Consider the following 11,451-nt stretch of genomic DNA (forward strand, 5'->3'; position numbering starts at 1 on the left):
GTGTCTGGGGTCAAAAGTGGGAGGTTCTACAGGGTGCTGCGGCTTGCATCAACAGTTCGGATTTCACACTAAAAGGTCAACTTGCAGACCAAAAGTTGACGCATCAAGTTTGTTGTGTAGAACTAGTTTCTTGACTTCAATCCTTTCGTTTAGCCGCCGTTTCTGACGCTTGAAATAAACTCTCCATCTTGTCCCTGTTCCAACGTGGGAGTTCATCAACCGCAAGAGGCAATTTTGGCCGAAATCAACCCACTTTACCTCATACGCTCCACAACGCACCACGGTGGAGAAACGCTTTGACACCTCTCCAGCTTGTCTCCAGATGAAGGCGAACGTTCTTGAAGGAACAACCTTGAAGGGTGGGGGTTGCAGTTGTGACAGAACATCCGTTTCTGACAGGAGAAAATGGTCTCAACGGACGACGATGTTTTCCTCGTCTCCAATAATTTTCTTCCACATCCAACACGATGTGCTCTCACGGATCCGCCATAGTGAATGGCCGTGAACATCCTTCTCCAACAACTACATATCCATTGCGAGCCATTGGTCCCGTAGGAAGGCGAATCACCAGCATCTACCAAAAACGCCTGGACAACTTCTTCACACCGGGACAATGGGAGAAGGTCAATCTCCTTGCGTGAGTGCAGTTCAAATCTGAAAATATAAGCGAAATTCTCTAACAGCTGATGCAGAGTCCTGAAAGACGGGGTATACTCTGGCCCTGAAAACGTCAAATTGTCTGTTTGGTCTGCACCTGGCACGACTCGCCCGACATTCAAAAAGGCAACAGATAATTCGAATAAATACGAACAGACTCGAACAGGTGAGGCTTTTGGACCTTCTTGGACAACACATTGGTTCAGAGCTTCTCTTGCGGTCCCCCAGGAGTTGTGCCAAGGCGACATTCCAGTTGAGCTGCACTGGGACTGCGACAATGAAGCAACAGTTTGGTCCGAGAACGGTGAGCCACTTCAAGGTTTGACTGGGCGAGGAGAACGAGTCGAGTGGATTCTACCAAAATCGTTCAAAGACGGGAAGGAGCACACCCTCTACATCGAAATGGCATGCAACGGCATGTTTGGCAATGGCCCAGGAAGACCAATCTTCAAGAATAATGCAGGCGGTGACTCGATCCAACCTCCTGATCAAAATAAGCACTTCAAGCTTTCAAAAGCGGAGCTTGTTGCACCGAACATGCAAGCTCGTATGCTTTCTGTGGACTTCCGAATCATTCATGATGCAGCACTTGAACTTCCAGAGGATTCTTGGGAACAGCATGAGGCCTTGAGCGTTGCTTCCAGGATTATCGACAACTTCAATGTTGCGGACAAGACTTCTATCTTGAGGTGTCGGAAGATTGCAGAGGAATACCTTGGGAAGGAAATTGACTCGGAGAAAGTCTATGGGAGCGTCAATGCTAAAACGCCTACTGTTTATGCAGTCGGCCATTGTCATATCGATACCTGTTGGCTGTGGCCCTGGGCAGAAACAAGACGAAAAGTCGTTCGGTCGTGGTCAAACCAGTGTGATCTGATGGATAGATACCCAGAGCTGAACTTTGCTTGTTCGCAAGCCCAACAGGCATGTTCATCTTCTCAGGTGCATTTCCCAACGCCTAGACTCATGTTACTGAATAGTTCAAATGGCTCAAAGAAGATTATCCCTATGCCTGGGAGCGAGTAAAGTCGAAAATCAAATCTGGGCAATTCCACCCGATCGGAGGATGCTGGATCGAACATGACACCAACCTCCCAGGCGGGGAATCCTTGGTTCGACAGTTCTTGTACGGCCAACGCTTCTTCGAAGCAAACTTTGGAACTCGATCCACCACGTGCTGGCTCCCAGACTCATTCGGTTTCTCAAGCCAGCTGCCCCAGCTTTGTAGGCAGGCGGGGATGAACCGGTTTCTCACTCAGAAGCCTTGCTTTAATAGTGTCAACGACTTTCCGCATACGAGTTTCAATTGGTATGTGAACTCAAATATTCATAGCATTGAAAGTTGGAGTTTGAGACCCACAGGTTATCGCTAAGTCCGCGGACTCACGTTAAACGTGGTCTAATTCGAGAAACATTTGCTGACTTTCTGCTTCACAGGGTAGCGCTTGACGGAAGCCAAGTCATCTGCCATATGCCTCCATGTAAGACGTATTGCTCAGAGGCCAGCTTTGGAGATATCAAACGAAGCATCTCGAATCACAAGTCTCTGGACCAAGACAACACTGCCCTAGTCGCGGTATGTCCTCAAGACTCTTGAGATTTTGTTCTCTGCCAACTGAGACGAGAAATATGCTGATTTTGGACAGTTCGGCAAGGGTGACGGCGGTGGTGGCCCAACATGGCAGCACATGGAGCGGCTTCGGAGACTCCGAGGCATGGCTGACACAATTGGCCAGATTCCCCGAGTTCATTCTGGTGGCACAGTGGACGAATTCTTCGATAACTTGGAGAAGAAAGCCAGTTCTCTCGTAACCTGGTACGGCGAACTTTACTTCGAACTGCATCGTGGTGTGTATACCACCCAGGCGAGCCAAAAGTCAAATAATCGGAAGTCGGAGTTTCTGTTGAGGGACATTGAGCTGCTTGCGACGATCGCTTCCATTCGGGATAGGTCGTATCGATATCCGAAAAAGGAGCTGAATGAGATGTGGGAGGGGGTTTTGCTGTGCCAGTTTCATGATTGCCTTCCAGGAAGCGCGATCAAGATGTGTTACGATGATTCAAATGAGGTAGGTTCTTTCGTCGTCAGGCAACTTCCATTCTAACCCTCTTGCAGATATACGCCAATATCTACAAAATTGGCTACACGCTCCTTCGAACGATCTACCCAGTTCTCGGCATCAGCGATTCCGGAACGAAATCAAGCACCAACTTCCAGAACACTCTGGCACTGAACACTTTGCCGTGGCCTCGACAAGAAATCGTCAAGATATCCGAGAATCAAGCGGTCATAGCTAGTGGTGATAGCAACTTGCTTTCTGTGACAGAGTTTGGTGCGTCACAGGAGGAAAAGCTTGTGACTATCCAAGAGTCCGCGCTTGGCGTCTTTGTGCTGCAGAATAGCCAACTCTCGGTCACTGTCCAAGACGGATGCATCACCTCCCTCTACGACCGAAAAGCAAAGAGAGAAGTCCTCTCCGGCAAGGCAAACAAGTTCGTCATCTTCGATGACCAGCCAATTTACTGGCAAGCCTGGGACGTTGAGGTATACCATCTTGAGACTCGCCAAGAACTCCATTCATCAACCACTACTATCTTAGAGAACACGCCGTACCAAGTCAGTGTGGTGACAGAGACCAAGGTCAGCGAGATGAGCTCGATTCGGTCAACGATCACGCTCGCTTCTGCCTTTGACGGTCAGCAGTCCTATGTTGAGTGCTCAGCCGAGATCGACTGGCATGAAACCATGAAGTTCCTCAAAGTCGAATTTCCCGTGGGTGTGCGGAATACCGAGGCAAGCTATGAAACTCAATTTGGTATCATAAAGAGACCAACTCATTACAACACTTCGTAACAAACCCATATTCCTCTCCCGAATTGCTTCCTTAGCTAACTGTATTTTAGATGGGACATGGCCAAATTTGAAGTCTGCTGCCACAAATTTGCCGACCTTTCGGAGTACAAATATGGTGTCTCCATCCTCAACGACAGCAAATACGGCTTCGCCACCGCTGGAGACGTGATGCGACTTTCCCTCCTCCGCTCACCGAAAGCGCCAGATGATACCGCTGACATGGGGCACCATTCTATTCGTTGGGCCATCATGCCTCATCAAGGTGAACTGGGTGCTGAGACCGTTCGGGCGGCTTTTAATTTCAATAACCCACTAAAGCTCGTCTCTACAACGAAGGAGTCATGTCTAAATATTTTTCCGATTGTGTTGAAAGGAGACGATAATTTGATTCTTGATACCGTGAAGCGGGGTGAGGATGACGAGGATGTGACCACGGATAACTTGCCAAAGAAAGTGGGTAGAAGCGTTATCGTTCGTGTGTATGATGCGTTAGGGGGACGCGGGAGGGGGATCGTTGAGACAACATGGGCTGTAAGCAAGGTGTTCAAAACGAATCTGTTGGAGGACGATGGCGATGAAGTTCTTTTCAAGGATGGGAAGTTCGAAGTGGACCTAGGTACCTTCCAAGTTGCTACCTACCGACTGGTTTTGGCATGAACAAGCGTGCGCATGGCCGGATTAGAGAAAATTTGTGGTACTGTATAGCCTGTCTAAAACTGTAGTCCTCGTAGTAGGTTCCCGGTGTCAAATGCACACGGATTCTCCAACCACCTTATCTTCTTCATCCTCATTCTGGGAACGAGAGTAAATTTCGCCAACGTCATCAAACTCAACAGCACCGAGATTCTATTGAAAATCCACCAGAACAACATTCTCCTTAGGGCCCTTCTCCCATCTCTGCGTTCTTCGTCCCCACCAACCTCTTGGGACAGCACTTCGAGTATTGCCTCGAGGGCGCCTTTGGTTGCTAACTCTAAGATCAGTGATATTTAGAGTTGAGCCGGGGCAAGTGAAACATACACGGCGTTTCCATTTTGGGCATCCACAAATTCAAAAATTCAGAGGGGTTGTTTTGCTTGCCCTTCTCTATGTCGATATTCTCCAGCTCCATCTCCTTCGCCCCTCTCTCTAAAAACGGGAAATGGACAAAATCATGAACCTCGCACATTTTGGCTCATTTACCATTTCCTGTGCGGCGAGACTCAGCAGAGTCAGACCAACAAGAAATCCCTGTACAGCAACCAAGCTGATTCACAGTCAGCGATACGGCTTACGAAGCGTCCAATCAAACGCTGGACATGGTACGGAGTACGTAATAACATACTAGAATATGCTAGACCCGTCAGCGCCAAGTGAGAAACACAGACTAGTGCACAATAAATAATCGAGGATCCATTTTACTACAGTTAGCTGAGTATCTCCGTGAGACACAGTGATAAGACAGATTTTGTTCGGTGATGCTCCGTCAGATCCCCGACAAATTAGCAACGAATTCAGTTTCGAGTTAGGGCACTCGCCTCAGTTCGGGGAGAAACAAAGGCGGGGGAGGGGAGGGGGTTTAAAATGAAATCACATAACTAGAACCGGATTCTATGATCCTAAATGAGTGTACTATAATAGCTTAATAATGCTCACGTTCAGCTCGGATAGATACAAGGCTATAACAAATTTTAACTTTGAGAGGTATCAGTGGAGTTACTCGGCAGCCTCGTATCGATGAAAGATGGCGGAATATGGTCTGAAGATCTTCTGTGGAATGAACTCGAAACAGTTTACCAAGACACAAACTGATCTATTGAGTAGCAATTGAATGTGTGTTCTCTTGCGGGGTTTCGAACATGGAGCAAACTTCTAAAGTCTTAGTTTATGAAGGAGAAGTTTCTGCTTCGAATGCAACAGACTTCCCGCCATTTGGTACAACCGGCCCACAGATGAATCCTGATCTTCGGGGACGACCAAAACTTGCAGCATGGATGTTAATGTCCGATGTATTATTGGATCTTATTACCATGGGATTGGTCCCTTACAACACTTCACACGATGGCAGGTTTGATGTTAGCGCCAAATTTACAGGTACAATGAACTCAGCCCTTAACAACTATACAAGTGACCATCCAGTGCTTCCGCTCGGGCAACTTTATGGCCCGCCAGCTAGCGATGTGTCCCTGGATTTTGTTCAACTCGATCCTAACGTGTCCAATCTATCACTTTTCGGTGTTCGCGCTTTCTTGGTGGCTGTGCTCTGCTTATCAAACACCACAAGGTGCCGGTTTGCACTCCTTGCACTTAACCGTCCTTCTCATATGCCCGTACGTTCCTGGGTACCTTTAATGAATGAATTGGAGAGGGGTTCTAATTTTACAAGTAACAGCATGCCAAGCGTTCAAGCAAGAAGATTCTCCGGGTATCAACGCACTCTCTGTTGGATGTGGCGATGTGATCACACCTCATCATTCCCTCCAGGATCGTCATGCGAGCGTGGATATACGAAACACATGGGTCCAGGTAGTCTCACGTCGGAATGTGCACATGAGTATTTTCCATTTCCATCTTCGGACCTGAGCTACTGCTGCTTACCCTGAGCCGTGACTGAACCGACCCGGGTCAGGCTGAGCAAATGAGCTATGGAACGAGCGGAAAGTAACCCGGTTGAGCACCTCGGCTATGACTTCTACCGGCTAAAATTAGAAGAAAAATGTCGAGGGTTTTGGGGCATAGCCACCTCTTTGAACCTCTCAAGGTGTTGTGATAGTATCCATTCTTGCTCCCCTGTAAAACCTATAAGGGACCCTGCCGGAGCCGATTTAGTGGACGCCCTATTAAATGAAAAGGTTGCAAGGAAAAATAAGGCTCACAACTTGTATGGCGAGGCAAATCATACCATCCACGGGGTAAAACCAATAGCAAAGAGCTGCATTAAAAAACTTACGATTATTACTAATTAGTTCAAACTTCCCGTCAGCCGATACCCTTCTAGCCCATTTAGTGGACGCCTTGTTAATGAAAAGGTTGCAACAAAAAGATAATGCTCACAACTTGTATGGCAAGGAAAAGCATACTGTCCACACCGAAGCCGGGCAAAACCCAGGGCGAGGAGCCGCATTAAAAACGTACGGTTGTTGACGCAGTGTGTAATTCTTGCTTTGGATCCAGTGAACTGACTTGTATCGACACGTGGACAGCTTTGTCCGAGAGGAGGAAAAGATATAAGACCGATCGCATATGTCCTCTGTGTTCTTCTCCTCACCAGCATTACATTTTTCCCCTCCTCGCATCGACTGTCCTCCAAATCTTATCATATCCTTAACTCAACTTTAAAAAGTTGGATCTTGATTGTGAATTGATTTCCCGTTATGGTACGCCATACACTTTACTTTCCCTCACCTATTCTAAACCTTCTCTTTTGTCGACCGAAGGTACTAACTCCTGTAACTAGCCTGATGAGAAAGAAGCGAGCTGGACCACCGAGCTTAACGAAATGTACGACGCTCAAGCTGACAATAATGCCGAGGCGCCGGAGCCAGTAGAATCGCCACGCGATAGCAGTGATAGCAGTGACTCGGAATGTTATGGTGGAGACCCATGTGACGCTGGTATGGGGAATATAGATTGATTCGTAGCTCGAATTAGAAGGGATATTGGATATGATGTGAAGAGTGGTGATGGGGGGTGGAGAGACATGGACGAGGTGCAATGTAGGACGTTAGAATTACGAAGCCATCGCACCTGACATCCAATTTTACACATAGGCATCGTGATGGATTATGCAGTCGGATTAATATAAATTAGGAATAAAAATTTCCCCAAAATCCTTCTGCTTTAGCATACTGTCGCTAATGCGATATTCTACTTTTCTAATTAAACGTCTTTAACACCCAAGTTTGCTTCGTGTTCCGCGTTTTCTTGAAAATCTCGGTACAAATCATAGCTAGGATACTGAACAACTTACTATAGTTTATAGTATAAGATGCTAATTAAAGGGCTTATTATTTACTCAAACTTCTCTTTGGAGAGCTTATCCTTTAAGCTGTCCTTATTTGCTCGTCTAAATTTAGTCCTCCTTTACTGCACAGGATGGCACGTGCATGCATAAGCGAGGCTTCGCCCTACTTAGCTAGTTTCAGACAGAGAACTCAATGAATCATCCTTCACTACACGCACAGCATTCAACATTTACCCACCCGGTGCTCATATTATATAGAGTTAGATATGTGCCGATAGAAATATCTAGAGTAGGAAAAAGAAGATTTTGCTATATAAATAAGAGGGAGCTTAGAGAGATGAAAGAGGAGATATATTTAAATATATTTCAAAATATCTCAAAATAAATGTTAATTATTAAAAACTTTAAAAATTTGTAAATGTTTATATTTAAATTTTTTATAAGTAAACTTAAATAGTAAAGTTATATTCCTATATTGTTTTTATTTACGTGAAACGAATTAAGTGTTGAGTATTACTAGGCCTCCGTAATAGAAGCGTAGCAAGAAAGGAGGGAGGGGTCCGAGCAGGCTGCAGCCAACTGTCGCAACTGCTGCCTACTCGCAACGAAACTTACAAGACACTTATCTACTTTCTCTTTTCAATTATCATAGTATACAATCCACGAAAGAGGAACAGCAACACTCTTGAAGTCATCTACAAAGACGCCGCACTTATTTGTATTTGTTGTCGCACTTCCATACCATGGCGCATGACGATCAAGACTTCGTGGTTCTGGAGGACCAAGATCTAGCCGATTTCAACGCCGCAGGGCTTCTTCCACAATCCTCTGGCACTATTGATCAAATTCTTAAGTGGTTGAACCCTACAGACTATACGGCAGATTCCAGCGAGTATAACAAACATCTCTCCTCGTATGTTCCAGGAACTGGTGTATGGATTCAGGAAAGTGGCCAGTACCAGGAATGGCTCAATTCAGATCGTGGAGCCTTATGGATTAAGGCCACTGCTGGTGCTGGCAAATCTGTCGTTGCTGCTCATGTCGCCTCATTGCTTACTGCTAAAGAGAATGTCCCCGTGTTGAGCTTCTTCTTTCGTCAAATAATAGCAACAAACCGTACCCCCCAAGCCTTGATCCGGGATTGGCTTGCACAGCTCCTAAGATTTCCCCCCCCTCTTCAGAAGAAGTTAAAAGAGCTTCTTAATCAGAGACGAAGCCTCGAGACCTTATCCCTTGATCAACTCTGGGAGATCGCCTTGTCCGCAATGGCAAGTTGCTCTCGCACTTATTGTGTTGTTGATGCTCTCGATGAAATGGATAGTGGAAACGAAGATTTCGTGCGCAAACTCGTTCGTCTAGTACAAGAGAAACCCTCTTCCATCAAGCTGCTTGTTACCAGTCGCCCGCTGCCTCATATCGAAAAAGTCCTCTCAAATCCCCATATCACTCAGCTTCCTCTGCGGCCTCAGCTAGTGGGTCGCGATATCGCCATATATATCAGGGAGCGATTGTACTCTACCCACTTTCCCTGCGAAGCCAGAGTAGCCATTGAAGATGTTTTGGGCAGGAAATCGCAAGGGTTATTTCTCTACACTCGGCTGATGTTGGATGAAATCTTAGAAGTAGGATTCACTGACATTCAGAGCCTCCAAATTGCCCTCGAAGGATTACCCAGTGGGCTGGGTGACACGTACACTAAAATGCTCTTCGATCATTCCGCACGCTCCGGTACACCACAAGATCTGCAGCTTTTTATACTCAAATACGTGACACATTCTTCAAGGCCGCTTCGTTTACTTGAATTGTCCACGTTGGTGGATTTTGTTCGCAAAAGTCCTCGAACTCAATTTGCGTCAGATGTTCATCCTTCGACGTTGGGTACAAAATCGATTGTTAGAACGGCTTGTGGACCACTGTTAGAGATTCTGGAGGACGAGACTGTGTCAATTATACATCATTCGCTGACCGAGTACCTGAGAAGTCCGCAAAAAGTTGGTTAGTATAAATCTTTTACATGTATATCCGTTCTTAATTTATTTCAGAAGAGGCTCTACCCTTTCTCGAACCTGCCCAACCCGTGGGATAGAAAATCTCATGACGTTCAAGTAAATTAATACTGACTTTAAAACATGCATAGGGAGCTTGTTCGAATTTTCCTATATCGAATCTAAGGACGCGCATTTGAATATTGCAAAGACATGCATCGACTACCAGCAAAACAACTTCAACGTCGCCAGATTGACACATCCATTTCTTGATTACGCAACCAAAAATTGGGCCTATCACGCATTAAAGTGCGAGAAAGGCGATGAAAATCTTTTCCGACTCCTGGACTTATTACTCGACTCGAAACGCCCCATCTTTGCAGCATACATTGAAATTACCGACCCAGAGTCCGCAGCCAATAAAACATCCGATCTGCATATTGCAACTTTTTCCGGCTTGGCGTTCTACACAAAGCACTTGCTTGAGGCAGGTCATGATGCAAACTTCCAGGATCGACAACAGAGAACGCCTCTCCATCTTGCGGCAAGCAATGGGTTTGACGAAGTGGTCGGGGAGCTCTTGAAACATGGGGCAGAGATGTGTAAGGATGAATATTCCGGATACACGCCGATACATCTTGCTGCTTGTGCAAATCGGAAGAAGGTTGTTAGAGCCCTTCTTAAGGCGGGAGTTAGCCCGCTGGAGAGGAGGACTCATGACCGTCCCGGGAATAGGTGTGGAAACTCTCGGTAAACGACCTACTTCTTTCTCCTCTCTTAATTCCCTACATTAGGATGATGCTCCATCCCCATCCCGAAAAGGACAGCAGCTAACTTTTATGTAGGCATGACACAGGTGTCACTCCCCTTCAATATGCCTGTGAATATGGTCATACCGAGACCGTGCTAGAATTTTTTCCGTACCTAGACGACGAATCTCTCAGCAAAGCACTTTTGTGGGCATTGCAGTACGGGAAGGCGGAAACAGCAGCCTACATTCTTGAAAACTCCAAAGTCGACGTCAACCGGGTCATAAAAAACGAAACTGCCATCCATATAGCAGCATGGAGCCACGACTTGGTCAGCATCAGAAACTTAATTGCTCATGGTGCAGATGTCAAGTTGGTGCTAAATAACGGATACAATTTCTTTTTTTAGCGACATTGATGATCATCAACCGTCGGTGAGCTCTACGCCTTTTCAAACGTTTCTCCAATTTTCGACTGGTTATCCGGTACCGATTACAGCTTCGCCGGAAGATTCTTTTGAAATATTGAAAATTTTGGTGGATGCGGGGTGTGACCTGAACGAGAAAGACCGCAACGGACAAACCGCATTTCATAAAATTTTGAACGGGTGTCAAAAAATGCCAACCAAGATATCCCAAGAGATTATCGAATACATGTTTGCAAATGGCGCAGATTCATCAATCCTCACAAAAGATGGGTCAACTGCATTGCATCTAATGCCATGCCACCTCGACAGCGCCATCGAGTCACTTGTTGCTGGCGGAATGGACGTCAACAGTCGGAGAAGGTCGGACGGGAGAACGCCTCTGTTTGGTGCAGTCGGGTCCGAAAAGTACATTTCAATGTTCGTCAAGCTGGGAGCCGATTACAATATCCAAGATTTGAAGGGTGATACGCCCCTCCACATCGCCGTTCAAGGCCTGGGATATTCGGCGACCCCAGAGTGCAATGCTGCTATCAAGGCGCTCTTAGCAGCCGGTGCTGACCCCAAGCTGAAGAATAAAGCTGGCCTAGCTCCAATACATACTATCAAGAACTGGAGGCATTACAAAGAGACTCTTTTGGTATTGATGGAAGCGGGAGCGAGCCTCGAGAGTCGCACTGATGCAGGTCGCACTGTTCTGCTTTCTTGTTTGAAAGGTCAAATGTGCTATGAATGGGACATTCAGACACTGCTAGATGTTGGAGCAGATCTACACGCGCGTGACTTCACTGGGAAGACCGTCTTACATTACTGCTGCGAGAAAGACAAAGGTCTCGACT

The 11,451-nt window shown here is 46.4% G+C and overlaps 3 protein-coding genes across 3 annotated transcripts; 2 read left to right on the forward strand and 1 right to left on the reverse strand.

Annotated features, from left to right (window-relative positions):
* The first annotated feature begins 158 nt into the window (after nt 1-158).
* On the forward strand, nt 159-4,276 carry K444DRAFT_655584 (glycoside hydrolase family 38 protein). Its single transcript, XM_024886023.1, has 7 exons — nt 159-637; nt 693-1,581; nt 1,638-1,966; nt 2,095-2,233; nt 2,304-2,726; nt 2,774-3,507; nt 3,562-4,276. Exons 1-7 carry the CDS (start codon nt 468-470, stop codon nt 4,166-4,168), a joined length of 3,291 nt encoding a protein of 1,096 aa, XP_024731377.1. The 5' UTR covers nt 159-467; the 3' UTR covers nt 4,169-4,276.
* Nucleotides 3,779-4,633, reverse strand: K444DRAFT_618295 (uncharacterized protein). The gene is made up of 2 exons (XM_024881286.1): nt 4,532-4,633; nt 3,779-4,478 (listed from the first exon to the last, which is right to left on the reverse strand). The coding sequence occupies exons 1-2, from the start codon at nt 4,620-4,622 to the stop codon at nt 4,222-4,224; spliced, it is 348 nt and encodes a 115-aa protein (XP_024731378.1). The 5' UTR covers nt 4,623-4,633; the 3' UTR covers nt 3,779-4,221.
* Nucleotides 4,634-8,124: 3,491 nt separating this feature from the next.
* On the forward strand, nt 8,125-9,789 carry K444DRAFT_130159 (uncharacterized protein). The gene is made up of 2 exons (XM_024870446.1): nt 8,125-9,449; nt 9,497-9,789. Exons 1-2 carry the CDS (start codon nt 8,198-8,200, stop codon nt 9,538-9,540), a joined length of 1,296 nt encoding a protein of 431 aa, XP_024731379.1. The 5' UTR covers nt 8,125-8,197; the 3' UTR covers nt 9,541-9,789.
* The last annotated feature ends 1,662 nt before the right edge of the window (nt 9,790-11,451 follow it).

This window comes from Hyaloscypha bicolor, assembly GCF_002865645.1.
Source record: "Hyaloscypha bicolor E unplaced genomic scaffold K444scaffold_135, whole genome shotgun sequence".
Lineage (NCBI taxonomy): Eukaryota > Fungi > Ascomycota > Leotiomycetes > Helotiales > Hyaloscyphaceae > Hyaloscypha > Hyaloscypha bicolor.

Bases quoted from the DNA above. Each gene is read 5' to 3' on its own strand.
- K444DRAFT_130159 (XM_024870446.1), top strand. From the start codon at position 8,198: ATGGCGCATGACGATCAAGACTTCGTGGTTCTGGAGGACCAAGATCTA. The intron at 9,450-9,496 runs GTTAGTATAAAT...AATTTATTTCAG, and splicing joins GAGAAGTCCGCAAAAAGTTG to AAGAGGCTCTACCCTTTCTC.
- K444DRAFT_618295 (XM_024881286.1), bottom strand. From the start codon at position 4,622: ATGGAGCTGGAGAATATCGACATAGAGAAGGGCAAGCAAAACAACCCC. The intron at 4,479-4,531 runs GTATGTTTCACT...TCTTAGAGTTAG, and splicing joins GCCCAAAATGGAAACGCCGT to CAACCAAAGGCGCCCTCGAG.
- K444DRAFT_655584 (XM_024886023.1), top strand. From the start codon at position 468: ATGTGCTCTCACGGATCCGCCATAGTGAATGGCCGTGAACATCCTTCT. The intron at 638-692 runs GTGAGTGCAGTT...CAGCTGATGCAG, and splicing joins GAGAAGGTCAATCTCCTTGC to AGTCCTGAAAGACGGGGTAT. The intron at 2,727-2,773 runs GTAGGTTCTTTC...ACCCTCTTGCAG, and splicing joins GTTACGATGATTCAAATGAG to ATATACGCCAATATCTACAA.